General features: G+C 42.7%; 1 protein-coding gene and 1 long non-coding RNA gene across 2 annotated transcripts in view; one reads left to right on the top strand and one right to left on the bottom strand.

Moving 5' to 3' along the window:
* The window catches only part of LOC146185888 (uncharacterized), a 41,211-nt gene extending 16,920 nt beyond the window's left edge, over nt 1-24,291 (top strand). Inside the window, exons 6-13 of the mRNA XM_084606823.1 lie at nt 3,175-3,317; nt 6,990-7,154; nt 14,329-14,430; nt 14,904-14,985; nt 19,560-19,615; nt 21,949-22,036; nt 23,006-23,045; nt 23,697-24,291. Of these exons, the coding sequence (XP_084462949.1) occupies nt 3,175-3,317; nt 6,990-7,154; nt 14,329-14,430; nt 14,904-14,985; nt 19,560-19,615; nt 21,949-22,036; nt 23,006-23,045; nt 23,697-23,798 (778 nt within the window). The 3' untranslated portion in view covers nt 23,799-24,291. The remainder of the gene's footprint in view (nt 1-3,174; nt 3,318-6,989; nt 7,155-14,328; nt 14,431-14,903; nt 14,986-19,559; nt 19,616-21,948; nt 22,037-23,005; nt 23,046-23,696) is intronic.
* The window catches only part of LOC146185887 (uncharacterized), a 358,500-nt gene that overhangs the window by 330,623 nt on the left and 322 nt on the right, over nt 1-27,555 (bottom strand). Inside the window, exon 2 of the long non-coding RNA XR_014708054.1 lies at nt 3,835-3,947. This is a non-coding gene — a long non-coding RNA (uncharacterized LOC146185887). The remainder of the gene's footprint in view (nt 1-3,834; nt 3,948-27,555) is intronic.

The raw sequence follows: 27,555 nt of genomic DNA, 5'->3' as shown, positions 1-27,555 counted from the left end.
TTGGCGGGAAGACGAAAGAATGTGGGTGCTTCGCGTCTGGAGAACAAGTTGTTTTGCTTACTAGCTTTGCTTAGTTTTTGCATGGTTGGAAACTAGAAAGTGATTTAAAAGTATATTAATTACTCAGTAGAAGTAATTGTAATGTAATTTCATTACTTTTTGGGAGCAGTAATGAGTAATGTAATTTAATTACTTTTCTGCGAATTTCAGCAAAGTAATTAGTAATGTGATTTAATTCCTTTTCAAAAGTAATTTTGCCATGTTAGGCCTTCTCCCACATCGTCACCCATCATGACCTTCTTTCTTCTCTCCTTCCCCTTCCCCAGTGCAGAGTAGCAGGCCAGATTTGAATTATTCGGGCCAACCTCTCTGCCTTTTCCTTTCAATAAATCCATCTATCTATTAATGCAATAGTCGAGTCCGCTGTTGCTGGGCTTGCACTCCAGTGAAGTGGAATGTGCCATGTAAATGCAGAATTTAGGAAAGGGTGGCGGGGGCTAAGCTCCAAAAAAAATGAATGCTCTCTTTGTAGTTGGAGTCGTTAATGCCCCTTATGAAATTCATGAGTCTGCCCCCCACCCCCCAAAACAATTAGTTGCGGTTTAGCTCTGGTTAACTATAGTTGAATTGCGAAAGCAACGGTGGAAGCTTCTTTTGCCTGCTACATTATTCCCCTATCATGCGCTATCAGTGTAAGTTGCTACGTTATTGGGGACACTTAGTCTCATCCTTTAAGGGTATGACGCGAGAGCGTAAGCTACCAGCCCACATATAAAGTCACGCTTCAACCAAGCCGTATGGACGTGCCTGCGTGTCGTAGAGGTAACAATAATTGAAACGGTTCTGGCAGGCTGATTCTGATATCACCCTCCCATATGAAAAGAGCGACCCTAGTTGTCATGTGTCCCATGGCATATGGGTAACGTGAATTCAAATGTCATGGCAGGCTGACTTTTTTGTGTATTCACGGCGTAGCTACGGCTACCCGAGGTCTCGCTTTGACTGTCGTAGCGTTGCTTTCACAATAGAAGTCGGTGCCATTAAACTGCAGTGGTAGAAGTCATCTAATTAGCTGGAGCAACTGTGGGAGCACAGCTGCTTCTTAGAACAAAGGGAGCAAGTGCTTGGATGCTGAGGACGAAAATTCCTCCTTCGAGCTCATCGAGTTTTCTCTCTCCGTGCTTATGCTGTTCTGGTCAAGCAAGGGCGCTAGACGCATGTTCACTCAACTGAACTTTGTCAAATATAAATAATGGGCCTAATGTGCACTGAGCGGACGAAACTCATTATAACTGTTCGAGCTCAGTAAATGTAGCTGAGGCTTCAATCCACTCACAAACGCAGACCGAAAAATGTCGCGATGTGAAAGTGTAAACTGGCAGCAGGGCAAGAATCATGCCCACAGCAGGCAACAGGAATATATAGATAATCGACTACTGAGGCAAACATTGTGACGAGACAGATGATGTCTTTATGGCAGTGAAAGCACCGAAACCAGGTGGGATATTCCTCATAAGTAAGATATTGGTAGTGTGAAGTTTCAAGTCAAAGGGGTATTAAATGCTTTCTTCTATAATTGTAATAATATTTACAGTGTTTACAAACTGAATACAATCGCGTCTTCAACGCATAGGTATTCATTTGTCCACCATACAACACACTCTGCACAATGGAGAAACGTTGGGTTTAACCTTCGTGCTATCAGCCGATATAAGTAGTTTGAAAATTTTATTTCCTTTTCTGAAGCCACCCCAGAGAGGTGACTGTACCAAGTATCATCGCGATTTTACTCGTGCGATTATTTCTCGTGCTAACCTTTATTTTAAAATGTATAGATCCAACTCACAAAACGAAAATCCTCAACCGGAAGCACTAATAACTGCTAAAAAAACCGCTAGAATCTATATTTTCATAAAAATCCAGCTTTTATGCTTTTTATTGATATTCGGTGTAAATTGTTTACGAACTGAAATAAGCTGAGCCTAGGAAGCACAGTCGGCAAGGTATTTGATCAATGACCCCGACGACACGGGATGAACCCATGGTTGAGTTACGACAGAGGTGAAACGCGAGAGACCCGTCAACATAACCGAGTATTCCAAAACACAAGGAAGAACACTGCCACCACCCCACCAAGCCATTAAAAGTGCCGACGCCATCGTCAAGTGCCAACTCCGGACTCTCACATACCCAAACATTTTTCACAAGCATCTTGGTTTCTTTATGCAATACTCCCAATACTCTCTTCAGTGCAACAGTCCAAGTCTAACACTGTGGCACTGTTCGGCAGTGACTGAACTTACCAAGTGACTAAACACCCATCTCCCCCTTGAAGGTTGTCATGTTTGGCTCAAGCCCGAGCTATCAGTAACTGCGGATCCGGCGGGAACGCCGAATCGAATTATCCACCAGGTCCTTGAGTAAGGACTGGGCCTGTCATGGACGGTTATACAAACACACAAAATAAATGTTTTACCACTACTGCCCACAAGCAATGTTCGATGGCAGTGTGCGTTGAAGCGCTCAAGGTGGTCTAAACGAATTTGGAGCCCTCCCTTGTGGCATCTTTCAGAGCCAGTGTCTCTTTCAGACGTTAAACCCAATATATTCAACCATACCGCAAAATAGAGTGATAAAGCAGACCTTACACCTACTACGGGGCAATGGTTTCGAATTATTGATTTCTGGGTCCTTTAAAGACTGCGATGAATAACATTCTGTGGACAGTTCTGGAGCCCTGCACATTCCAGTTCACAAATAAGCTATAATAAAAAAGTACACGCTATAGGACAAAAACAAAAAAAAAAAGAAAAGCGCGTTCACTCTTTCGCGGGGAAGCAGCTCGCACCAACTATGAGACTGCTAGTTTGAAGGGCGAGTTTTGATATGAGCCACCTCGCCAGTGTGGCTTGTGACTGCGGTTTGGACTGTTGAGCATAAATTCATGGTTTCCATTGCAGTCACGGCGATCCGTACGCATAAAAGCAACTGTTAAAACAAAATTCTCTACTGAGAATTCAGTGCATTTAAAAAAAAATAGTTGCCTGTGTTACACTGAACGATACTTGATTGGATCATGTTTTCTGTTTTCAGCCCTGCAATTCAATTTATAAATTTACCAAAAAATTGCCAATTTGAATAGAGCGTAATACATTGGTATTTATTTATTTTCAGGGACGACCAAGTAACGTTTGAAGTCTACGTTAAGAGCGATAAAGAAGATAAAGATTTGGTAAAGGATTTGTTTAAAGATTGCAAAGAGCAAGGACAGTGCCAGCTGGAAGGCGGATTGTCAATTGATATTAATTCCGCAACAGGTATGCAGCCACTTTTTTGAACTTTTACGTGCTCTCCAGGAATGTTCCGTTAGACGAAACTAACAAACTGAAATCATAGCAGTCACGGTACTCAATCCAAATATAAATAAACATTTTCGAGAAAACTGTGACCTTAAAGCGACTCTCATTCAATGGTTCTGCGGTTGGGGCTCTCATTGTGAGCGCAATCACTGTTCAGTGTCGCAGCTGTGAATGAGAAGACTGGAAATCTTACATGCTGTACAACTAAAGCTAGTGAGAACCTTCGAAGAAGACCTCGGGGGTGAGAGGGGGGGGGAAGGGGGGGGGGGGGGGGTTATATCAAGCGAACGCACATCTTGGCTGCGCCAACTTGAAAGAGATACAAAAAGAGATACTAAACTAAAAACTTGTGAAGTTTTAAAAAAGAGGCACAGTTTGTGAGAAGTTTAGTACGTCTGAAATAATTTTCTACACTCTCCGCGAAAAGCCGAAAGTAAGCGCGTGTTTTAACTATCCAATGTCCGGAAGAACTCACCTTTGGAGAGCCGATGAGCTACTCCTGAGTTGGCGCATTTGCAGTAACCATCAGAACGTGTGGTCATCCTCATTCTGGCTCTCCTCCGCAGTTACTTGTTTTCATCCCAGGACCTGCCAAAGAAGCTTTGGATGAGGTCATATTCAAGAAATCACATCACTTGCGCGCCGACTTTACTCCAAGCCATTAAGAAGCTTTCCACACTTCAGCTTCCGCTATTTGCGCTAAAGCAAACGTATATCGCGTGTCTCATAAAGTTTTAAAACTACTTTATTATTACCAGAGCATAAATTTTTATAAGCAACAAATAAAATACAACATCAATTTTCTAAGATGATATTGAGTAATACTTGTTCTTTCAGAAGTATTTTCTATCCTAGATCAATTGGCTCTGGCCCCCTGGAACAGCCTGAACATTTTGTGCGCACATTTCTGCTGGTTCTTGAGTGTGCTATTTGGGAAAAGGCCTTCGATGGCTTTTTAGGACTCACACGAGTTCGGGAGCAGAATAGATGTAAAATGATAAGCGATGAAAAAAAAAAAAAAAAGCCTTGCCGTTGAGTGCTTTGCTCGTGAGTTATGTGGGCAGAAGTACAAACAAATCGAAACCAGCGTATATGTGCACATATATTTATGCTTTCATCCGGGGCTGAAAAAGCGATTTTTCAACCTGAAGTATTATATTTTCTTTCTAGAGGGTCTGGAGTTTACGCTGAAAACCAAGCGAGAAAAGAAAATTCAACATTTTGTTTGTTTTTTTTACAAGAAATTGAGGATTAGCAGAGATGACTGGCACTTTTTTTTTTTCCCGAAAGATCACGGCTCAGGTAAAGAGTACCCATTACTTCAAAGGCCAAAAACAAAATGCGAACAGTGAAACCGACTCCGGTGCGCAAAGTCTTTCGTTAGCGGATTCGTATGACCGAATTTTGCGCAATAGCTTCAGGCCTCATGTCGCCGAAAAGCAGACGTCATCAGCGCCGTCAGCGTCGCCAGCATACCCAGCAAATTATTCGAGAACCGAAAAAAACATTCTGAAGAAATCAGGAAAATATTTAAACCAAGCTGAGATCGGTGACGGGATTCCTCTAAAATAGATGAACAAACTAATCACGATATGAATGGAAGTTAATTATGGCGGGCGTTGGGAGGTGGTACCCAGGCTCTCTGTATGCGAAAGCAAGTAGCAATGTAACCGTCCAGTATTTTTCATGTAATTTTTTTCCTGCTTGACCGGCATGCGATAAGTCGCATGTTAGTAACTGTGAAACTGACGCTGGCCCTACATGTCTGCTCTTAATTTGTTGGAATGATATATGTAAGCTGCGTGACGTATTCAAGAACCAGGGTGGCTCTGATGAATTAAGAGTCCACAAGTTTTGACGCTGTAACAACCAACTTCGTTGGGGTTATCCAGTACTTGTCGGAACAGGCAAATAAAAAAAAAAACATTGTACATGAAGTCTTGTTGGCTCAGGTGTGTTAGAAGGGACTTGGCCTATGACCTGGCGGCATGCCTTGAATACCTATACCGATGCTACCTATAATCAAGAGCGAGCTAATTAGGTGTTAGCAATCCGTACGAAGCGGTGTTGCAATCGAAGTCAAACGCCACTGTGAATAACAAAAAAGGATTGCACAGACCAAAACAATTGACCCAATCCCATGTTAAGCAGATGGTAATGAACGATAAACAAGAAAGTTTACAATAAGGTCTATTAGAGCTATAGCGTTTCGTTTTTAAGGTACGGCTTTAGCATCTCCCAAGTTTCTTTTTCCTATATTACCAGAGATTCCTTGTTCGATAATTTACTGCCATCAATGACAGTGGCCACGCTGCGGGCGTTACTCTGTATACTGAATATTAATAAGATAAAAAGAAGGCGGTTTTATCTTGTGTCTGCGGCTGCGTTTTCCTGCATGCTGCATCACTACGCTGTATGCCTCGAGCAATCTCCTGTGATGCGTTTCTCCCAGCGCTACTGCATCATGTGGCAAGAGATACTCTGTTCCGGTCCCCTTAATCGCATGTTGGCTGCTAGTGGCCTTGATTGCCTGGCCTACGCGACATTGTAACATCAACTTCCTTCTTCTGCACTCCCTAAGTGGAGGCGCCAATTTATGTGACAGGTTCCGCTTTTACTCCCACCTTCCTCCATTCCCTTACGACGCGGGTCAGGTGTCCACAGAAGAAGTGGGACGGATACTGCGCCTTTCGTTTCCTGTGAACCAATTATTATTCAGCTTGGGAATACATACGGCGTCATGTTTGGCTAACGCTAGCATGAATTCTAAGTGTCCCGTACGTCGTTTAAGTTTATTGTGGCCATTTACGTGATTTTTCCTGCTATCGATTTTCTGACTCAAAAAATCTGAAAAACCAATTTATTTTTTTAATATTTATACTGTAACAAATACCAACTCGTTATACACCCCATTCCTACTTAAATACTTCGTGTTATGCAGGAAAAACGCACAAATATGTTCCTCAAAGCAGCTGGGGGAAATTTTGTGCATGTTTTCTTTCATTACTTCATACGAAACAGGAGCATAGAAAGAGCGATTATAAAATAACGCAGAAATATTGCTGAGATAATCCAAACTTCTACATACAAAAACAGGTTATTGCAATAAGATTCTGGGGCTTATTAATGAAAATTTTGGTTGTGAGATGGAATATCATTGCTCTGATGTAATCTACACAATATCGACCTTTTCATTATGGTGGTATTTGTTTCTCAACGAAATAATTTCTATGGACCTTATATACTGTTAAACTCTCCTATTTGTATTCAGGCTTTCTTTCAGTGAAACGTTCATTTTAATCATTGCTTTTGTTTCGGTAATCTATTTTGTGTGGACATTTCTTCAAGTGCTAGTCAAAAATATGCGTATAGTTTGACGAATAGGGTTTTGTGGCCATAGAAACTTTTTTCCACAAGTTCCCTCTCCATTTATAATCTAATATGGTACCTTATCGCCATACAGATAAGGATAGATGTATGGCGCAGAATACTTTCGAAGTCCGCTAGACCTGAAGACCGTAGCGCCGCCTGTACTCTACCAGCGACCTTTTCATGTTATCGTTGGCAGAGACGGCTCCGGTTAATAGCGGGATGAGACACTTTTAACCACATGTCATTCCACTGTTACAGTTACTCCCGTAAACCAGTGCAAAAGTTTGAAGTATCTCGAAGATGACTTGGGCATGAAATGTGAATACGACAAGAATACTGGAACAAGCTTTTTATGCAACACCATGAAAACTCAGAGTGTCGGTTCAACAAACTTGAACGGCATCCGATTCGAGATATGCAAACGTAAGTATCTACTCAAGGTATATCTGCTATTAACAAGGGAAAGGTGGATTTTTATTCTCATTGGTTTATAGTTTTGTAACTTCCTCGCTCCTCTGTCGGGATTAAAATATACAAGAATGAGCTTCATTTACCAACTAAAAACATTCATAATTTGTTTTCTTTTCTTGTGGAAAAAAAGGATGGAGATGTTCAACGTAATGAATATTTACCAAAATCTGCAACCGCCATTGAATAATCGATCTTTGAATTTCGCTTTTGTAGTTTCTTTAAGTAGTACATTGTTCTATGTTGCGGTCAAAACTGTCGAATCATTTCACCTCTTTCTGAAAAGCTTGTGTGGTGTTAGTAAATGATCTATAGTCCTTTTTCATCCCCAATTACCTTCTTTATCAGCATCACGGGGTTTACTGATTTTCGCATTGCGTCCGCCTGAGAGTTGCGATGGCAACTATTAATTCTAGCTTTACTATGCATTTCTATACATTGAGTTATTATGGGTGAATATATATGACTATATATATATGTATATATATATATATATATATATATATATATATATATATATATATATATATATATATATATATATATTGTGAGCCTTCTGTGGACCTTCTTTCATTTGTACATGCCATCATCATCTTCTTTCATTTGTACATACCATCATCATCGTCCCGCGGCGCCGGCTCTGGCGCGTGCCTGGGTTGGTGACCGGATTAAAAACGCTGGACAAGGCTTCGCTGTCCTTGCCGCCACGACCTCGCCGTCTTGACCTAGCCTTCTTCCACAAGTGGTGGAGGTGAGAATTGATCCCCTTGCTTTTTTGTGCCCTGCCTCTCGCTGGAGCTACGTTCCGGTCGCTGTTTACCGCCTGCCACCATCGTTATGTCTACCGAGAGCACCCACGATTCGGCAGGACCCTCTACCTCGGCTGCACCACCCCCTCCGACTATGCCCGCACGACAACGCGACTCGCCGCTGTTCGCTGGTCGTCGCGACGAAGACGTCGATGACTGGCTGGACACCTATGAACGCTGCAGTAACTACAACCGGTGGGACGACGCTCTAAAATTTCTGAACGTTTCTTTCTACCTCATTGAGGTCGCCAGAACCTGGTTTATTAACCGCGAACCCCACACCACTAACTGGACAACATTCAAGCAGCAGTTCCGCCAATATTTCGCCGACCCAGCAGTTCGCACTGAGGTCGCGAAGAACAAGCTCGCCTCTCGCCTCCAAGGTCCCGATGAGTCGTACGCGTCTTATATAGAGGCCATACTTGCACTCTGCCGGCGTGTTAGTCCCACCATGCCGGAACCTGAACGCGTACACCACATCTTAAAAGGAATTAATTCTGTGGCTTATAATACCCTGATTGCCCAGAATCCTTCTACTGTTGACGCCATTATTGCGACCTGCCAACGCATCGACCAGCTGCAGTCCTCCCGATTGCAGCCCAGCATTGCTACAGGCCCGACCTATGCTGACCTGGATCTACGGGCACTGATTCGAGCCATCATCCGGGAGGAGCTCCAAGCCCTCAAGCCTGTCTGTCGACACGGGTGCGATCATTCTTCCGTACCTTCTAATGACGCCGGTCTACGCAACATCATTAAAGATGAGCTGGCAACAATCACGCGACCTATGCCGTCCGACCCTCCTGCACCCCGCCAAGCATCGACTTACGCGCACGTCGCAGCATCACCCCCTCCTTTTGTTCCGCCGCCCCAACTGGCATCGCCCTACAACCACATCAACGCCGTGACGACGGCTCAGCCTACGCCACCCTATTACGCACCCTGGCGCCCCTCTCGCCCAGTGTGCTACTACTGTGGAATACGAGGACATATATCCCGCTTCTGCCGTCGCCGTATTCAGAACGAGCGGCGTGGTTATGACGCATTCGAAAGTGACGTACCCTCATATTATCAGCGACGACCTCCTATGTCCAGCCCACCTCGAAGATCATCCCCACCTCCAGAATCCTCGTCTGAGCCTCGTGGAACCCATGCGTCCCGACGTCGGTCCCTATCCCCATACCGCCGCTCAGTTTCCCCTCTCCGACCCGCAACAACTCTCCCTGTCCGCCATCCGGAAAACTAAGCGTTGCAGTTTCCGGAGGTCAAACTGCAGTCTGCGAACTTACCAAAAGTCCTCCAGATCACCCGTATAATGTGATTTCTGTTTTCGCTGAAGGATTACCGGTAGAAGCATTGATTGATACAGGGGCTGCAATTTCTGTCATTCACGCTGATTTGTGCTACCGTTTGCGAAAAGTTACGACACCATATGATGGGCCTGAACTCCGTGGAGCCAATGACGTCCCTTTGCGCCCTTTAGCAAAGTGCACCGTACGAGTTGTTATTGACGGCGTCCGCCATCACGTGCAGTTTGCTGTGCTCTCTCCATGTGCGCATCTGATAATTTTTGGATGGGATTTTTTGTCAACCGCTTCGGCATTAATTTCTTGTGGCGACCGTGTTATCCATATGACAGACAGCGATTTTTCATCTGAAGTTTCTGAACGACATCATCCCTCGTTGCCGCCGCTGATACTGTTCTGCCTCCTCAGTGCGAAAAACTGCTTACCGTTGTTTCTGACCACATCGCTGACGGGGACGTACTCATCGCACCATCTTATCGTCATCTTGAACGCGGTATCGCCTTCCCGTCTAGTCTTGTGAGGTTCTGCAACGGCTCAGCGACAGTAGCGGCCACTAACACTTCACGTGAATCCCTCGTGCTCCGAAAAGGAACTTCTCTCCCCTGCAAGGTGGATGTTCAACCTTTGTCCTTGATGGTGCTCACCGCCCCTCAGTCTCAGCACCGTGTTTCGACAGACGTCTCTCTTTCTGTTCTCACAAAGACTATTAATCCTAACCTCACGCCGAACCAACGCCAAGAACTGCTGACATTGCTTCGACAACACCAAGCCATTTTTGATGCCACTTCCCCACCACTAGGACGGACTAGTGTTGCGCACCATCGCATCATTACTGAAGGTAACTCTATCGTTCGCCGACGGCCTTATCGGGTTTCCCTCTCTGAAAGAAAGGTAATTGAAGAAAATGTAAATGACATGCTCCATCGCAATATTATTCGTCCCTCGACAAGTCCATGGTCCTCCCCAGTAGTGTTAGTTAAAAAAAAGGACGGCTCGGTACGCTTTTGTGTTGATTACCGCGCACTCAACAAAATTACCCGCAAAGATGTATACCCAATGCCAAGAATTGATGACGCCCTTGACTCTCTCCAAGGCGCCGAATATTTCTCGACTTTGGACCTCCGCTCAGGTTATTGGCAAATACCTATGCACGAGGACGATAAAGAAAAAACCGCTTTCGCAACTCCCGATGGCCTTTACGAATTTAATGTTATGCCTTTCGGACTTTGTAACGGACCAGCGACATTTGAAAGGATGATCGATACTGTGCTTCGTGGCCTAAAATGGAGAACCTGTTTATGCTACTTGGATGACATTGTCATCTTTTCGTCAACTTTTAACGACCATCTCACGCGCCTGAATGAGGTCCTCACGTGTCTCGCTTCAGCGGGCCTTCAGCTCAACACCAAGAAGTGCCACTTTGCACAGAAGGAAATTAAAATATTGGGACATCTAGTCAGCCATGATGGCATTCGTCCAGACCCTGAAAAAATTATTGCGGTCTTGAAATTTGCTCGTCCACAACGGACTACAGAGTTGCGCAGTTTTCTCGGCCTGGCGTCTTATTTCCGGCGTTTTATAAAGCATTTTGCAAGTATTGCTGCTCCCCTCCATCAACTACTTAAAGCACGCAGCCCTTTCGTGTGGACTGAACAGTGCGAAGCTGCTTTTAATAACCTGAAGCACGCCCTCACATCAGACCCTGTAATTGGCCACTTCAGTGACAGCGCTCCAACCATCCTGCACACTGATGCCAGTGGTATCGGTCTTGGCGCTGTACTTCTGCAGCGCGATGCAACTTCGCGTGAGAAAGTGATTGCCTTCGCCAGTCGGACTATGACTCCAGCTGAGAAAAACTACACTATTACAGAACAGGAGTGCCTTGCCGTCGTCTGGGCTGTCCAAAAGTTTCGCCCTTACCTATACGGTCGGCACTTCACAGTTGTGACCGATCACCATGCTCTTTGCTGGTTGTCTTCGCTCAAAAATTTGACAGGCCGACTTGGCCGTTGGATTCTACGCCTGCAAGAATACAATTTTGACGTCATTTATAAATCGGGTCGCCAACACCAAGACGCCGACGCTCTTTCTCGCTGTCCACTTTCGGAATCGGCTTGCTGTTTTTCTTCCCAATGCATTTCCACCTATGACCACAGCCGACCATCTCTTTCCCCGACGTATATCACAACAGTTTCATTTGACGACGCAGAGAACAAACACACTCTCCGCTCACAGCAATTAGCCGATGCCTACTGCCGTCCCATCATCGATCGCCTTATTGGCGCTTCGGACCCGCCCAATGCTCGGCTTCGCCGACAACTTCGCAATTTCAAGCTCGAAGATGGCATCCTACTCCGCTTCGTGTATTGCCCTGACGGAACTCGCTGGATACCAGTCGTGCCGCGTGTGCTTCGTCAACGAATACTGGCGGCTCTCCACGATGACGCTGCTGCAGGTCACCTTGGTATTGACAAAACCTACGACCGCGTGAAAAAACGATTCTTTTGGCCTGGCCTATCTTCCAGCGTTGCCAAATACGTCGCATCCTGCCCTCTATGCCAACGTCGCAAACGGCCGACTTCTTCACCCGCTGGCCTTCTACAACCTGTTCCCTGTCCCGCCACGCCATTCGACGTAGTCGGCATCGATTTATATGGTCCCCTACCTCTCTCCGAGGGGGGTAACCATTGGATTATAACAGCTGTCGACCACCTTACACGCTATGCTGAGACAGCACCTGTACCGACCGGTTCCGCTCAAGAAGTAGCAAATTTCTTTTTGCCATAAATTGTATTGCGTCATGGCGCTCCTCGGGTGCTCCTAAGTGACCGCGGGACGGCCTTCTTATCGACAGTCGTTGCCGAAGTTCTTTACGCGTCATCCACCCTTCATAAGACAACCTCGAGCTACCATCCCCAGACTAACGGGCTGACTGAGCGATTTCACCGCACCTTATCGGATATGATCTCCATGTATATCACACCGGATCATCGAAATTGGGACACTATTCTACCATTCGTCACTTTCGCCTATAACACAGCAGTACAACGGACTACCGGTTATTCTCCATTTTTCCTCGTTTATGGCCGTCCTCCCACTACAATTCTCGACGCTTCCTTCTTCTCTACGCCCGACTACTCCACATCGGTACCTACCCAGTTCTTATCTCGTGTGGCCAGATGCCGTCATCTTGCCCGCCTCAACACAGCAGCGTGCCAGGAAGACCGCAAGAGCCGCTACGATTCTACGCATCGCGTGGTCTCTTATCGTCCCGGTGACGAAGTACTGCTTTATACTCCACTGCGCACCCCTGGCCTTAGTGACAAATTCCACCACCGCTACCTTGGTCCCTACAAGATCATCAGCCAAACTTCTCCAGTTAACTACAAAGTCGCGCCTGTTGATCCCCCAGCCGATCGACGCCACCGTGGAACTGAAATTGTTCATGTCTCTCGCTTGAAACCGTTTGTGCGCCGCGGTACATCGGTTAGTTAGGAGCGGCCAGGCTGGCCGCTTCCGACCCCCCGGGCAGATAGTGTGAGCCTTCTGTGGACCTTCTTTCATTTGTACATGCCATCATCATCTTCTTTCATTTGTACATACCATCATCATCGTCCCGCGGCGCCGGCTCTGGCGCGTGCCTGGGTTGGTGACCGGATTAAAAACGCTGGACAAGGCTTCGCTGTCCTTGCCGCCACGACCTCGCCGTCTTGACCTAGCCTTCTTCCACAATATATATATATATATATATATATATATATATATATATATATATATATATATATATATATATATATATATATATATATATATATATATATATATATATATATATATATGATCGAGTACCATATATGACCGTGTATATGCGATGACCAAAGTCAAGGTCAAGGTTAAGCTAATTAGGCCTACACTAATTAACCCTGAGTAAAGCACAGGTTAGGAAATGAAGTCTAAACACGTCTGAACACGCACTGGATTAATCCAGCCCTCCTAAGACTAGCTGAGCGTATTAAGCTTAATAGGTCTAGCTTAGTCTTAAGGTTTAAGTTCACAATACAGTAATGCGTCCTGAGCACATATTTGCCATAATTACAGTTTATTGAGCCTATCCTGTTTGACTACGCTTAGCTAAACCTATTAGGTCTAACTACGCCTTTTTAGTGCGAAAGCAGTTTTAACTTTCATTGAACTTCCGCATGTTCTTAGCTACGGCTAAAGCCCAGTCATTTATTTCTCATTTAGTTTCCAGATTTTCTCAAAAGGCCAGTACTTGAAGTTTACAAAAGAAAAAAAGCGCCGAGGCTGACGTATTCCTGTTTCTACTTCCGTATATGTGCGTGTGTTTGCAGTCCTGTGTTTAGCATAATCTCCTATCGAGTACCCGAGCTCAAAAAAAAACTGTCCGATTGCCTCAAATTCTATTCTTGAGTCACCGGCTGGTTTGTACACACGATTTGTTTCGTCCGATTCGTTCATTCGCTCTTCGCTTGAGATGTAATTGATTGCCCTTTTTCGCTGGGACACTTTCTCTAGCCAGTATTGTTTACACACCACTTGACTGGAGGCTAGTTTGTTCCGTGTAAGCATTAGATAAAATGGTTCATTATCTGGGATCGACTTTAATGGTCTAATAATGGCAAAAATTTATTATGTTCCCTCTAACTATTCTTCACTAGCTCTGGATGCGTCTCGAATTAAAATGTTATCGCCGTGATGAAACATAACACAAGTGGACGTGCACCCGAAGGTGTCGGATATAAATCTTTTCGAGTTTGACTTTCAACGAAATAGTATAATTTGTTTTTGACGTCATTTGTGTATTTGTATCCCATTGTAGGAATTATCAATTATACTCCTGTCAATTGTTGCTACATGGCCATGCTTGTAATTAATGATCTGTAGCCATACCATTATCAGACAAGCTGCCAAAATGCTTTATGTTACAGATAAAGAAGGTTGAGCTCCTGAAAGAAATACTGATGGTTTTTGAGAAACGCTTTTTATTTCCAGCAAAACCATGCAACGATACCTGCAAAGACGAGCGAAAACACTGCGTCCTTGAGGCCTGTGTCTGCAAGCCGCAATACAAGTTGGATCAAGGAGAGTGTGTCAGTAAGTGCCACCGTAATATTATCGCGCAAAATTGTCGCATCATCGCAAAATTTTTATTTTCTGCATTTTCTTTGGGTAACTTGCTGTTAGGTGCAACCCCCCACAGCGAGAACGCATCGGCTTAAAACCAAGGTCCGATATTTGCTAGTGGTAAATGTCTTTCTTTCAGTCCCAGAACAAGGAGCAAAAGCACGCATGACAAGTAACTGAGAAACCGAGAACCAGCTTTTAGTTTCACTTATTTCATCATCTTTTGTAATGAAAGTAATTTGCATTCAACTGCAGTGTTATTCATATATCATAATTATCTCTTTCTGGGACATACAGCTTGCAAAAAAAATTGATTTAAACTAGACTCGCATACGAAGCGAAGCCATTGATAAGTTACAGGAAAAAAGCTTTCGGACATCTGTCGCCATTGACGTATGTCACGCAACAATTTTGTTTTTCGCTCTCGCCTCACTCCCACCCAGGTCTCTGTGACATCACGCCTCGTGTCTGCCCTGCTGCGGCAGTTTGTGAGCCTGGCAAAGATCATCACAGTTTCTACTGCAAGTGAGTGTTGAAAACTTTACTTCCGGTTACCCTTTGCTCACCCGTAAAATGATCAAGATTATTATGCTTCCTGTTGACCGCAGAAAAGACATGTATCGATGGCAGTAAACAGCACTCTTTTCATATTAATATGAACAGTATTTGGTGCCAATACACTATAGCGCAGCAAAAGACGAGCACACAAGAGACGAGAGACGAACACCACGAGCGCTCGTGGTGTTCGTCTCTCGTCTCTTGTGTCCTCGTCTTTTGCTGCGCTATAGTGTATTGGAATCATGTACCAACAAGCCCAAAAAACCACGCTACTGAAGTATTTAGTGGTTTTCTGTTTTTGCGTTCAGTGTTTAGAAATAGCAGGTCTGCCGAAGTAAACGAAGGCTTGTCAGGCCGTTTGCAGCACTCTTGGAAACATCGTTACCCATACGCTGTAGCCCCTGCCGCACAACCAAAAAAAAAATGTGCATACGCGGTAGGATTCAAAATTCGGTCATCCTGCTTTCCTGCTAATACAGCGCACATCAGGGAGCCACTCACAAGGACAGGAACACAGAAGGATTGATATTTCCCGCATCTTGTGCGCATCTGACATTCGACAAAGCACTTACGTCAAAAACTTTCTTATTAATGTGTAAGGACGTCTGGCCCGTATATTCTTTCATTTTCGTTGACATTGGTGTGTGTATAAGCGTGATTGGGCGGGGCCAAAGGAGGGAAGCCCAAGATGACTGAATATGTTTGGATGCCGTTTTCCTCCCTTTCCTGGCTTATTACGTGCATGGGCGAATTATTTTCTTCGAACATAATTGGAAATAAAGGTATGATTAAAATCGATAATGAATTCGGCGTGCGAGGCTATAAAAAAACTTTTTCGCATTGTAAAGCCCCAGAAACACCAAAAAAGCATACGTCAACAGCAGTTTGCTCCGCATAAGATAAAAGTCATTTATACGACATAAGGCTTTATATTATCACACCCTTATTTCTAATTTACACCTTCCACATCCCACTCTTTTCCACAGTTAGTATCATAAACGCACTTGCTTTCTCTCTTCCTCCGGGTATCCCCATAACGGGACTTCTTTTTAATATAAACCTTCCATATCCCACTCATTCTCACATTTCGCACCATGAACAAAGGCCTTAATTATCGTAGTGTAATAAAAAAAAAAAAAGATCATTTTAAGGTTTCCTTGCAATAACATGATCCACACATTGTCGTCACAATTTAGACGTAGCTCCAGACTTAAACAGGCGCCGAGAATGTTTCCTCCCATCGTTAACAAGTTTTACGTAAACCATTATTAAAGACAACATACAAGTCTTTGAATGTCTTTGAAAACATTCCCGAACTCGAGTGTTTATGCGTAAAAGTCTCGTGCTGGCACCATTTTTTTTTATACTGTATGCAATTTATAGGCCTCCTGATGCTGGACCTGATTATCTAGTTAAGTTTGAAAAGCTTGTGTATCAATTACAGAGAAACAAAACTGTTATTGATAGAGAAACTTAACCATAACGTCCTTTATAGACTATGCCTTAACTTGCCAGGCTTTATTTGGGAGCGTTTTCAATCACTTCCCCACGACAAAAGCTACTTAAACTGTACATTTAGCATAATGTTCCCTCACAACCTAATCCAAATACATCAGGAACCAAGACGTGTGCAAGGAACTTGCAAATCTTTACTAGATTTAGTATTTTTCCGATATTGTTAACCGAATATATTGTTCAAGTTGTGGAAAGAATTTCTGATCACGAACTTGTGCTTCCATAAACACTGTCACTTTTAGCAAACCTGTGAAGCGTTCTTTCAAGGACTACTCACATGCCGGCGATGCAGCAATTATAGATCATTTGAAGGAGGACATTATATGTTTTGTCAATAATGATGATGAACACACCTTTATCGCTGTTCTAGATATGTGTGCCGCTATTGTATAAATAAGATTGTGCCGAGAAAACATAAGCTTGTTCGTGGATAAATACCCCAGATAGCGCGGGAAATAATGCACCGAAAACAAAAATAAAAAGGCTGAAGAAAAGGTGCTTGTATTACGGTCATCTAAAAGAATAAAAAGAAAACCTTCCACGTACAGCATACTCTTCGAAAGAAAGCTAGTTTGGTAGAGTATTTCCTAACTTCGTTATATATGAACTAAAATTTTTTTGGATTCTTTAAGCGGAAGAATGAGGCCGGTGTTGCGAATTTCTGTAGATGGTTCTACTGTTACCGATCACGTTGATATTTCTTATCATTTGAATGCCTATATCAAGGAGTGTTTTCCAAATCACGTATATATTCATCTAATACACAGTGTTTAAAACCCTTCGATGCTAATTTTATTTTATACCCCAGCGTAGTTTCTATGCTACTCAATATAAAGCGAGATCAACACGAGGTCCCGACAACTTTGCTAGCGCGTTTATGAAGCGATATATGCTGAATCCGTGGCAAACTTGTTATATATCTTACTACTTCACAGAAAATTACCGAGTGATTGTAATATATATGTATTTGTTACCGTACACAAGAAAGATTACCACGCTTCATTACAAAATTATCGCTCAGCATCGCTTTCATAATTGTGTAAACTAATCGAGCATAGTACCGCCAATCAGACTGACGCATTTTAGGTAAGCACTGAGTCTTCTCCGGTTTGCAAAAAGGATTTATAAAAGGCTACTCAACAATTGCGAAGTTAATGACAGCAGTGCATTCACTCGCGTATCACGCCTAAGTAACAATGGTAATAATTGCAGCATTTCTAGATTTTACCAAAGCTTTCGATAGAGTGCCCCATGACAAACTCATACTAAATATCCGATGCATTAACCTTACGGGAAATTTTGATCACATAGATAACCAAGCATTTAACCAATCGCTACCAATTTATATTAAGAAGCGACATCCAGGTTGTCTTCCAGTCGGCTTCAGAGTCCCTCAATGGAATGTATTAGGGTGCTAGGACCATTTTTGTTTTTAATACAAGCAACGGCATTTTCACTGTAATTGATTCCAACGTGAAAATCAGGTTGTTTGGAAATAATTGTCTACTCCTTCAGTAATTTACTTCAACTAACGATCAGAACCGTCCTAGCTCTTTCCTTGCTAACATTTCTGAAAGGTGCCGAACTTTAGATACCAAGCTTTACACTGATGAAACCATCCTTATTCGTTTGTCTTGGAAAAAAAACGCGCTTTCCTTTACCTGTAGGCTAGGATCGACACCATTGCAGGAAAAGGCTGAATATAAGTACTCAGATGTCACATTTACTAGTACTTTATCATTGAATTTATATAGAGATAAGATCTGCTCTTCCGCGTTACATAAACTGCACTTTTTAAGACATAAGCTGAAAAGTAAGCGCCTAGCGTTAAATTACTCGCTTAAAACTCACTAAGTAGACCGAAACATGAATATACATGCGTCCTTTGGGACTCGTTTATTGAACACAATAATACGGAGAGAACATACAAAAAGAAACAAATATACAGAGGAAAGCTACAAGGTTTATTCGCTACGAACTTTCTTCATGCGACTCACTTCTGAAATAGTGCAAAGAAATGGCATTCAGTGTCTCGATCAAATAATGAAGCATTTGAATTTACAATTTATTTTTGTTTTTGCGTCCGCAACATGATCAAGCAATTAACCATTCACCCTATCTCTCATCTTCACCGTCGAGGCCTACTGACCGCCATCATCATAATTAGTTGACGCCGTATATTGCATGAACAGATTTATGCAAGTTTTCATTTTTAATTCGCACAGTAATCAACTGAAATGATTCTTTATTGCCTTTTGTCACATTTTGATCTTTTATTACACTTTGTTCATGTTTGCTTAGTTTAACGTTTATTGTTTATTGGATTCCTGCATCGCCCTTAGGGCATCACAGCAGGGGGGCTACAAACGTTAACTATGACTTTACATATTATTTCAATGCATGGTAAAAAACATCGTTCATTACCTATCCCACTTTTTACCCTTCCTGCTGGATCCTGTACAAGATTTTTAGTATTAAAAAGATAAATAATAAACCAGACTATTTCTCTCTCTTCACCCCGGTACCTACGTAACGAGAGCCTTGTTTCTGTTTATACCTTTCATGTACCATTCCTTCCCACAGTTAGCCCCTTAAACGCGCTGGTTTTCTCTTCTAATCCCGTTACCGACATAACGAGACCTTATTTGTAATATGAGCCTTTTATGCCCCATTCGTTTCATAGTTAGCATAGTGAACAGATGGTTTCGGGATTTTGTTTTCTTTTTTTTTTTTTTTTTTGTCCAAGCACCCACTTAACGAGACCCTCATTTCTAATATACATTTGCCATATCCTATTCGTTCCTGTAGTTAGCATCGTAAACACAGTAGTTTTATCTCTTCATTAAAACTTCAAGTTGGGCTAGTTGGTAACGGCCGGCTTTCCGGAATCGTTTTCTAGCTGTATATAAAAACAGGCGCAACCGAAAATGACACAAAACGAACATCTGCTATACTTCCACTGTATGTTGTTCACCTTGCTACATGCAGTCAATAAGGCGCTAAGATACTCGCTTACTCGTTTCCAGGTGCCCATCGAAGCTGACAGGTCCGCTCTGCCAACGTGAGAATAAGCCATTGCAGGGTAAGTCCTATATCTACTTCCCAGGTCTTTTGATTTTCCCGTTTATCATGCCTAAACATCACTCAGACCCATTACCTCTTCTGAAAGGACCGAAAATGTGTGTTGAAAACCCACCATTTAACTTCATAAACGGTTCTGCGGTTGCAAGGGCTCCAACTTCGGTCGTCGTCCCGCAAACAGAACCGAGGCCATTTGATTAGATTAAAGCGCTCTACTTGGGAATACAAACCACAGAAGGACAGGAACTGCCTTCTATTCAACATGACAGCACAACAGGGTTTGGCGCTTCCTTTCTAGATGTAATTACGCTGTTCCCGCGGTCCGATGCCCTCCCGCACACTGTTTCCTCCTATCCTGCCAAAATCTCCAAGTAGCGCATTTGAAATTATATAAACTGGCCCCCGTATTAGCATTGTTCGCTTCGTTATCTCCGGTCACACCTGTGGTCATCAAGGACAGCACATCGAGGGATAGCCATCAAGCAGTAACATTTCATTCATGAGCTCCTATAGGACGCCGTTGCCTATACGTAGCACCGGTAAGCGGCTGGCAGCCATGCTGCACAGAAGGGAATGACGTCTCCTTTCTAGCTGCGGTTATGCTACTACCGGCCTTGCATCCTTCCGCATACTCTGCCCTTCTGTCCTACCCGATTCCCATGCAGCGCGTTCGAAGCGATGACCAACCAACTGGTCGCCGTATTAGCACTGTTCGCTTTGTTAGCTCTGGTCTGGGCCATCAAGAACATCACGCCGAGCAATAGCCATCTAGCAGCAATAGTTAATTGATGAGTTTCTAGGGCGCGGTCCCTCAGGGACAGCGTCGGGAGGCTGGCGACCACGCTCCACAAAAGGGAATAGCTTCTCTTTTCTGTGGCTACTGTGGCTACCTACTGTGGCTATGCTGCTCCCAGCCTGATGCCCGTCCGTACACTCTGTCCCGCGTCACTCTGGTGTCTCTCTCTCTCTACACTGCTTAAGAGCTCCACGGGCTCCGACCTGCCCGAAAACGAGGGCCCTCTACTCCGTGGTCTACGGGATAGGTTCAGACCATGCTGCGCAGATTCCCTTTGTACCATGGTGAAGCCCAGGCTTACGGGTAGGAGCCATCTTAGCCCGGGCTGCAGCCTTTGCAGTGCAATTTTTTTTTTTTTTATTACGGGCTGAGTGTAGTCGTTTCAAAAAAACAATGTGGGCTCCCAGCCTCCAGAAAGCCAGCATTTAAAAAAGGGGGACCTTATTTTGCGGCCTTGCCTTTGCTACTTTAGAATATGTAGCATTTTGTATTCATTTTTTTTTATAAGCGCTAATAAACTTCTGTCATTTGCCCTTATTTCGTCGCCTGACCAAACTTTTTGACTGGTCTACTTGTCATTTCACAACAGTAATATGTAAATTTTTGCACAAGGCGAGAAATTCATGTTATAAATTTGTCTAGTTTCGATATGAGAGGTGGTAAGGGATTTATCTGTCCAAGTGTAATTATTGCATTTTTGTGGTTTGTTACATTTAAGATTTGTAGGTAAGCTACTATGCAGTTTTCTTGTGGTATTTTATACAGAATAAGCATTGCGCTCAAATACATTTATAACTGGCCTAATTGAGGGCTATTTATTATTTCGTAACATCAGCTACAAGAAGTCTACGGGTTGCTCTGTCTGTGCACACGTAAGCTGAGAGGGGGGTGTGTAAAGGGGCTTCAGGGGCCAAATGAGTTTTTCGCCTGACTGCAGGCGACTAAGGAAGGGAATAGACGCGGGAAAGGCTGGACATAGGAGGGGGGGGGGGGGGGGGCAGTAGATCGGGCTCGTCTCTAGCAAGACGAGGATTCAGTGAGCCTTAGAACGTAGGACCATGCAACGCTTTACGCCACGCTACCCACTTAGCCTTCAAACACAACAAGGCGAAAGCCAAGAGGAACGTCTACGAGCTTGCGGTGTGTGACGCTATCGCTCGATGTGGACCACTTAGAAGTAGTCCCTGTGTGTTCCTGGTAGGGAGCAAGAAAACGTGTTCAGCGCCTCCGACGAACGATAGATGGAGTGCATTCCCCGACACATTCGTATTTTACTCATGATAACATTAGGTTTTGCTGCATTCTTCACGCCGACGACAAAAGTTATTACCAATTTTTTATTGAAATACACGTTCTGAATACCGGAGTCGTCACATAACAGCACCTGCTTGTACAAATGAATACTTGATGAACAAAGGCCCACAGACTACAATAAGCGTGTGCTATCAGCACTGAAACGCGTCATTTAATTTAGTGAACTTATGGGCCTATGGTAGTTCATTTCAAGTGGCTCTAAGATGACTGCTTTTGTGTTCCAGCTGCTAAGCTGAATATCGTCATCGTGGGCGTGGTTCTGTCGTCCTTGCTTCTTCTGTGCTTTGTAGTTTCTGCCAGCATCATCTCAAGGTGAGGAAATTTCGGGACGTTGCTGTTTGGATTCAATTAGTACCTGTACATTATACCTAAATGCTCTGGTTTTACACTCCGTAGAAAACTTGTTTCTGCCTTCTCCCTACATTAAATATTAATGGCTTAATTTCTGCCATCTCCCCTTGCTCTCCTGACGTAACATAAACCGCGCTAACTGTGGATTTAAACATTCGATCATAACGAAAGCGGAATTATATGAGCATATAGAATAAATGCGCGCTGTCATCTTCATGTTTCAAGTGGGCGTTTGCCTGGATGCAAAGAAGGTTTGAGCATGCACGTGCTGCTGCTCCTAACCGCAGTTAGTGTTTTACAGCATAGGAAATATGAATTCGAGTATTGGGTTGCCTTTACCTCCAAAGCCTTGTCTTCGTATCTCTACTCACTATGCAGAATTTACCTTGGTTTCAGCATGTCAATATGGTGGCTGATATTCGAACGCCGAGAGATTTCGTGAGCATCAGATAAAAGCCGACTTCAACCAAAATATTTCTACTAGCCAAAATAAAACTAAATCAAAGAAATATGCTCTCATAAACAGACAGCAATTCCTGAAACAAACCTGCACTTAATTGGCATTGTTGCTGCGAAGATTTTGGTGCTGATAGCTTCAGGTAATCCTGCCTTACACTTCGAACAATTACTTACACTAATGATTAAAGCCTTCACCTAATCGGTATAGTAAGGTTTTGAATGAAAGCTAGACAGCTCGTACTGCGCTATCTGACTTTTAGGTGGTGACAGGGGAACAGCTGTACGTCGCTTTTCACTCCTTATATAAAAACATGGTATCAGACAATACTACAGCATTTTACATATGAACTATCTCTGTATTTTTCCAAAGATAGCCCTTACGATATCCCATTAAGCTAAAAGATAATTTAGTGGAACAAATAATAAGCATTATTACTTTTCGCTTTTTTTTTTTTCTCTCTTTTACCATAGGATGAAGAAGAAAGCCCAAGGCCCTAGCTTCAGCAAAGATGTAAGTTCAATTATTCCTCACAGTATAGTTGCACTTCAATGCGGCGTCAGCATTTTTCCAGCAAGAAAGCTGCTGATTTACACGAGATTACACACGTCATGGTTTAGCAAAATGGACATCAGTATATAGTTTTGTTTTTTCACGTTCGCCGAATGAAAATTAGGAATGATAAAGCAGTTCAATACCACTGACAACGTTTTACCCAGGCCCAGTAACAGCCATATTTCGAGTGCGTTATACTCAGCTGATTCTGGAATGGAAGGTGTTAAAAACAGAGTATGTACCCTTCACCCGTGTGTTTATGCATGCAGCAATGCATACTAAGATCAATGTCTTTTTAAAATGTGGATGATATGGCACTAATTATTACATGTGAATATATAATATTTTGCGCATAGCTATGGCGATCCTCAGCTCCCTACTGGTAGCTCACATGCCACATGGATGTAAGTGATCGCTGAAAAGTATGACGCCTTCGTTTTCTTTTTTTTTTTTTTTTTAATAACTGAGCTTTGTTGTTAATTATACGCTGCCCTCAAAGAGTATTCGTGTTTAATATGTTCAATTCCTCGGCTCGTACAAGGGTTCTGAACACCTGAATGCTACTGATTGATGTAACGGTTGCCCTTTCTCTCTTTATTAATAATGCAGGCGGAGCGGCGGCCACCGCGTGAACTCCGCGGGTATGACGGTCCGTACAGGGCGTCGGATCCAGCCTCCCTACAACGAGAAAGGGACTACACATCTCTATAAAAAGATGATGTGTTACATTTGTTTTCTGTTTTTTTTTTCGTAAAAACTCATCCGTTTCTCATTTACAACAATCAGCCACCAAGTATTGCCCACAAAAGCGTTTACCACTCATATATACAACACGACACTTGGGCGAAATACATGAGCAAAATGCACAAGGTGGAAGTCTGCAACGTCACCAGCAAAGAACATCGGTGGATTATCATTCTTTTTCATTTATATAGCGTCATCGTGAACTGGTTTGATTGCTGTGAATTTTTGAGATCGTGACAAAGCAAAATAAACGTTATTTCATTGTCTGTTTCAATGCCAACATCGAGATTGAGCGACCAGTCATTCGCACAGCAAGAAACATTCCGCATCTTCAGTAAGTATTGTGAATCGTACAAAATGGGTGTTTTTTTTTTTTTTAATTTTCGCATTATGCCTTGTAGTTCAAACTGTTGATGAAAGTGCGGAATGTTTTGTTCAAATAAAAGTTTCAAATATCATTTTCCCCGCTTTGGTTTTCTTTTAATAACTTCAGCCATATACTACTAGTCTGTGGTTTGTATTCACTACAAGACATATGCCAGGCGGCCTCAACGGCTGAGATAAAACCAAACGCCATATTAAAAGGTATATCTCCGTTTTTCTCCCGCCCCTATCTCCCTAAGCCGTCATTTGGTTGGTAATACTGTAACCAAAACAGCCTCAAAAAATTCAAATATAAATTTTATAGTAGTCCTAGGTGAGTACCACGGCATGATCCCTGTGAAATCGGGAAGGATTTTAAAGAAAAGGCGTGAACAAAACTTTGTTCCGTCACATCAAAGAAAAAAAAAGAGGTTTCAACGCTGCTGAACCGAATGCGGAGCGAAAGCATTAGCTGCGGGTGACGAGACCTTTCTTCTTCTTCTTCTTCGTCTTCTTCTTAGCCTTCTTCGCCTTCTTTTTCTTCTTCATCTTCTTGTTCTTCTTTGTCTTGTTGTTCCTTCTTGTTCTTCTTTGTCTTGTTGTTCTTTGTCTTCTTTTTCTTCGTCTTCTCGTACCTACGCTTCTTCACGCCGTTGCTGCAGTCACCCGAGGTCTCGCTTTGGCATTCGTAGTGTTACTTTCGCAAGAAAACTAAATTAATGTGCTATATAACAATATATTATCCGGCTCTATTTAGTTATGTTAGGTTTGTCTGGCCCCAACAGACATAATTATCGGGTATCAAACTGGGTTTAAATATTCTCCCCACAAATTGATTGGAACTCATTAAACACTCGGTAAAGGATGGGTCGCCGCCATTTAAATCAAATGGCAGCTGAAAATTCCTCTACTATCCGTGCCCAAAATTTATTATCAGGCCAAGAATTTTACTTGAGAAATCAACTGGCCCCGGAGACTATTGTATTTTCATTTTCGGCCTTTTCAATGTCATCAAACCCTTTCTGAAATTAGGTAATGTACTCTATCAATAGAGGCCAATTTCTTTTTGTCTTCATTGGCCCTTTAGGAAAAGGGCGCAACCGTGCAAACATCCACACTTAGAATATGCCTTGAGGATCAAACAAGAGTTATCGCCTATGTTAAATTGTATGCGCGGTTTTCGCAGGTGGGTTTTTACAGCACGGTTATGTACGCGAGAATGCTTACAGCGTATTACAGGATGCTACAGCGTGTGGTCACTCACAGCAGAGATAAATGTGTTCCCGTTTGACTTATAGCAGCTATATTATATCCCAAACTGGAGCTTTGTTCTTCAGTGCTGGATATGTATTTCTACTGAATTTTGAAAAGTAGTATTGCGCTCTTATTTTTCAAAGCAAACAACAATAAACAGTAGAATAATAGCAATTCACAGCATAAATAACTTAACTATATAGGCAATAGCATTAACCAGTTAGCACTGTTAAGGCGTTACTTATTGGCGTTATACCTACATACTCCTCCCATCCAACCTTCGCATAGCTTCTTCCAGCATGTTGTGAATAAGAGCAAGCAGAGGACAGGCATGAGAGAGAATAACATTAAGCACAAAGAGGAAAATTCACTTGACAGGCAATATTTCACATCAGCTTGACAATTTTTTTTCATTGCCCGGCTTTCGAACTTGTGTGTTAGATGCTGATAAAACAAAGTTTCAGTGAAAATGAGCCGTCATTATTCTTTCCTTTGCAAATTTTCAACAACTAATTATGTAATACACATCTCGCCACAATCTTTTCCCTATACGTATTTTATATTTAGTGTATTATTGAATTCTTTCCGTAGCTTGTCCTGCACTAAGATTATGACAAGCATGATAATTTCCAACTACAAACTTATACATACAAAACGCAGAAACACGCTATAGCGTTTCACACGCACGGATGATAATTTTTGTCTTCACTTTCTAAATTTTTTTTTGTTGTTTATTAATTTTTTCTACACCAATTCATAGCATCAGCAAACGTTGACTTTCCATTCTGAGCAATTTGATATTATAAGCAAGGATTCGTATTTGAATAAATAAAATAGGTAATTGATTGATTACCCACCAAACTTTCTTAATTGCCATAACCAAGCATTGGCTTTACATTGTGAGCATATTGAAATTTTTTATACCTCTTCTTTAAAGTTTTCATTTCTTCAACTATGACCATTAATCAATTAAACACTATATTTTCTTATTTAGCCTGATTAAGTATTGGCTTTTCATTCTGAGCAATTTGACAACTTTGAATATATTGTTTCCAATTTTTTTATTATTTTATTGATCAACCAGACAGTCTAAATATTCTTGATTACCATCATCACTCATCGGCTTTTTATTTTGGGCATTTTGACACATTTTAACAGCCCTTTTCAATTTGTTAACATTTTCGTTCACATAATTAATCGATTCGTTATAATGAATTCATTCAATCATCATTGCATATCACACTACAATCAGCCATTGATCAATAGAACGATAAATTACTGCGATACTTTTTTTTTTTTTTTTGCAACGCAGCTCCCGGTAATTTTCGACAAGCGTTTCCGACTATTACAACGCCGACGGCTTTTCTTAAAATTACTTCCCTTGTCTGTTAAAGTTCCATGCGCCACAGGCGAGTGTCCTCATAAAATACACCATCCCAAGGGCAATACTGCGCCTGGTCATGCTGGTCACTAATTTCACAGTGCTTTTGAAGCTACGTGCATCGTCATTCATTGTAGCGGCTTATTCACTGCCCACATATCTTTGCGACAGTTGGACAATCGATTCCTTAAAGAATGATGTTTTAATGACGGACTTCAACGCGATATAAAACATAGGTGTGAAAAATGTACATGACTACATGCGCACAATTCAGCTAATATCAACTTATCAACTAATATCAGACGTTTGATGACGAGTTGTACTTTAGTGGTACATAACCAAGAGAATGGGATCCCAACAGGGTACAATTTAAGCCTACAGACCCAATAGCAAATTAATCAGAGTAAAATGGGCCCAATAGTACAGATAATATCTGCACAATGCCGTGTGTTTTGTCTAATAGAGATTAACAGAGCAACGCGACACAGGCTATGAGGCATGCCTTTGTGACCATCTCAGAAAATTTGGACCATAAGGGGCTCTTTACCTTCCTTCGCGCAGCGCATAAGAGACACGATTTTTGCCTCCATCGAAAAGCGGCCGCCGCGACCAGAATAGAACCTGCGTACTTGCATCCAGCAGCCTTTAGTTCTTTGCTTACAGCAGAGACTTTTAGTTTTTTGCTTGCAGCAGAGCAGGCGAAAAAGTTTGTAACAGCGAGAAAAA

Source organism: Amblyomma maculatum, chromosome 6 (assembly GCF_055883805.1).
Source record: "Amblyomma maculatum isolate TAMU_Amacu chromosome 6, ASM5588380v1, whole genome shotgun sequence".
NCBI lineage: Eukaryota > Metazoa > Arthropoda > Arachnida > Ixodida > Ixodidae > Amblyomma > Amblyomma maculatum.
The sequence above is the reverse complement of the archived record's forward strand: the minus strand, read 5'-3'. Positions and strand labels throughout refer to the sequence as shown.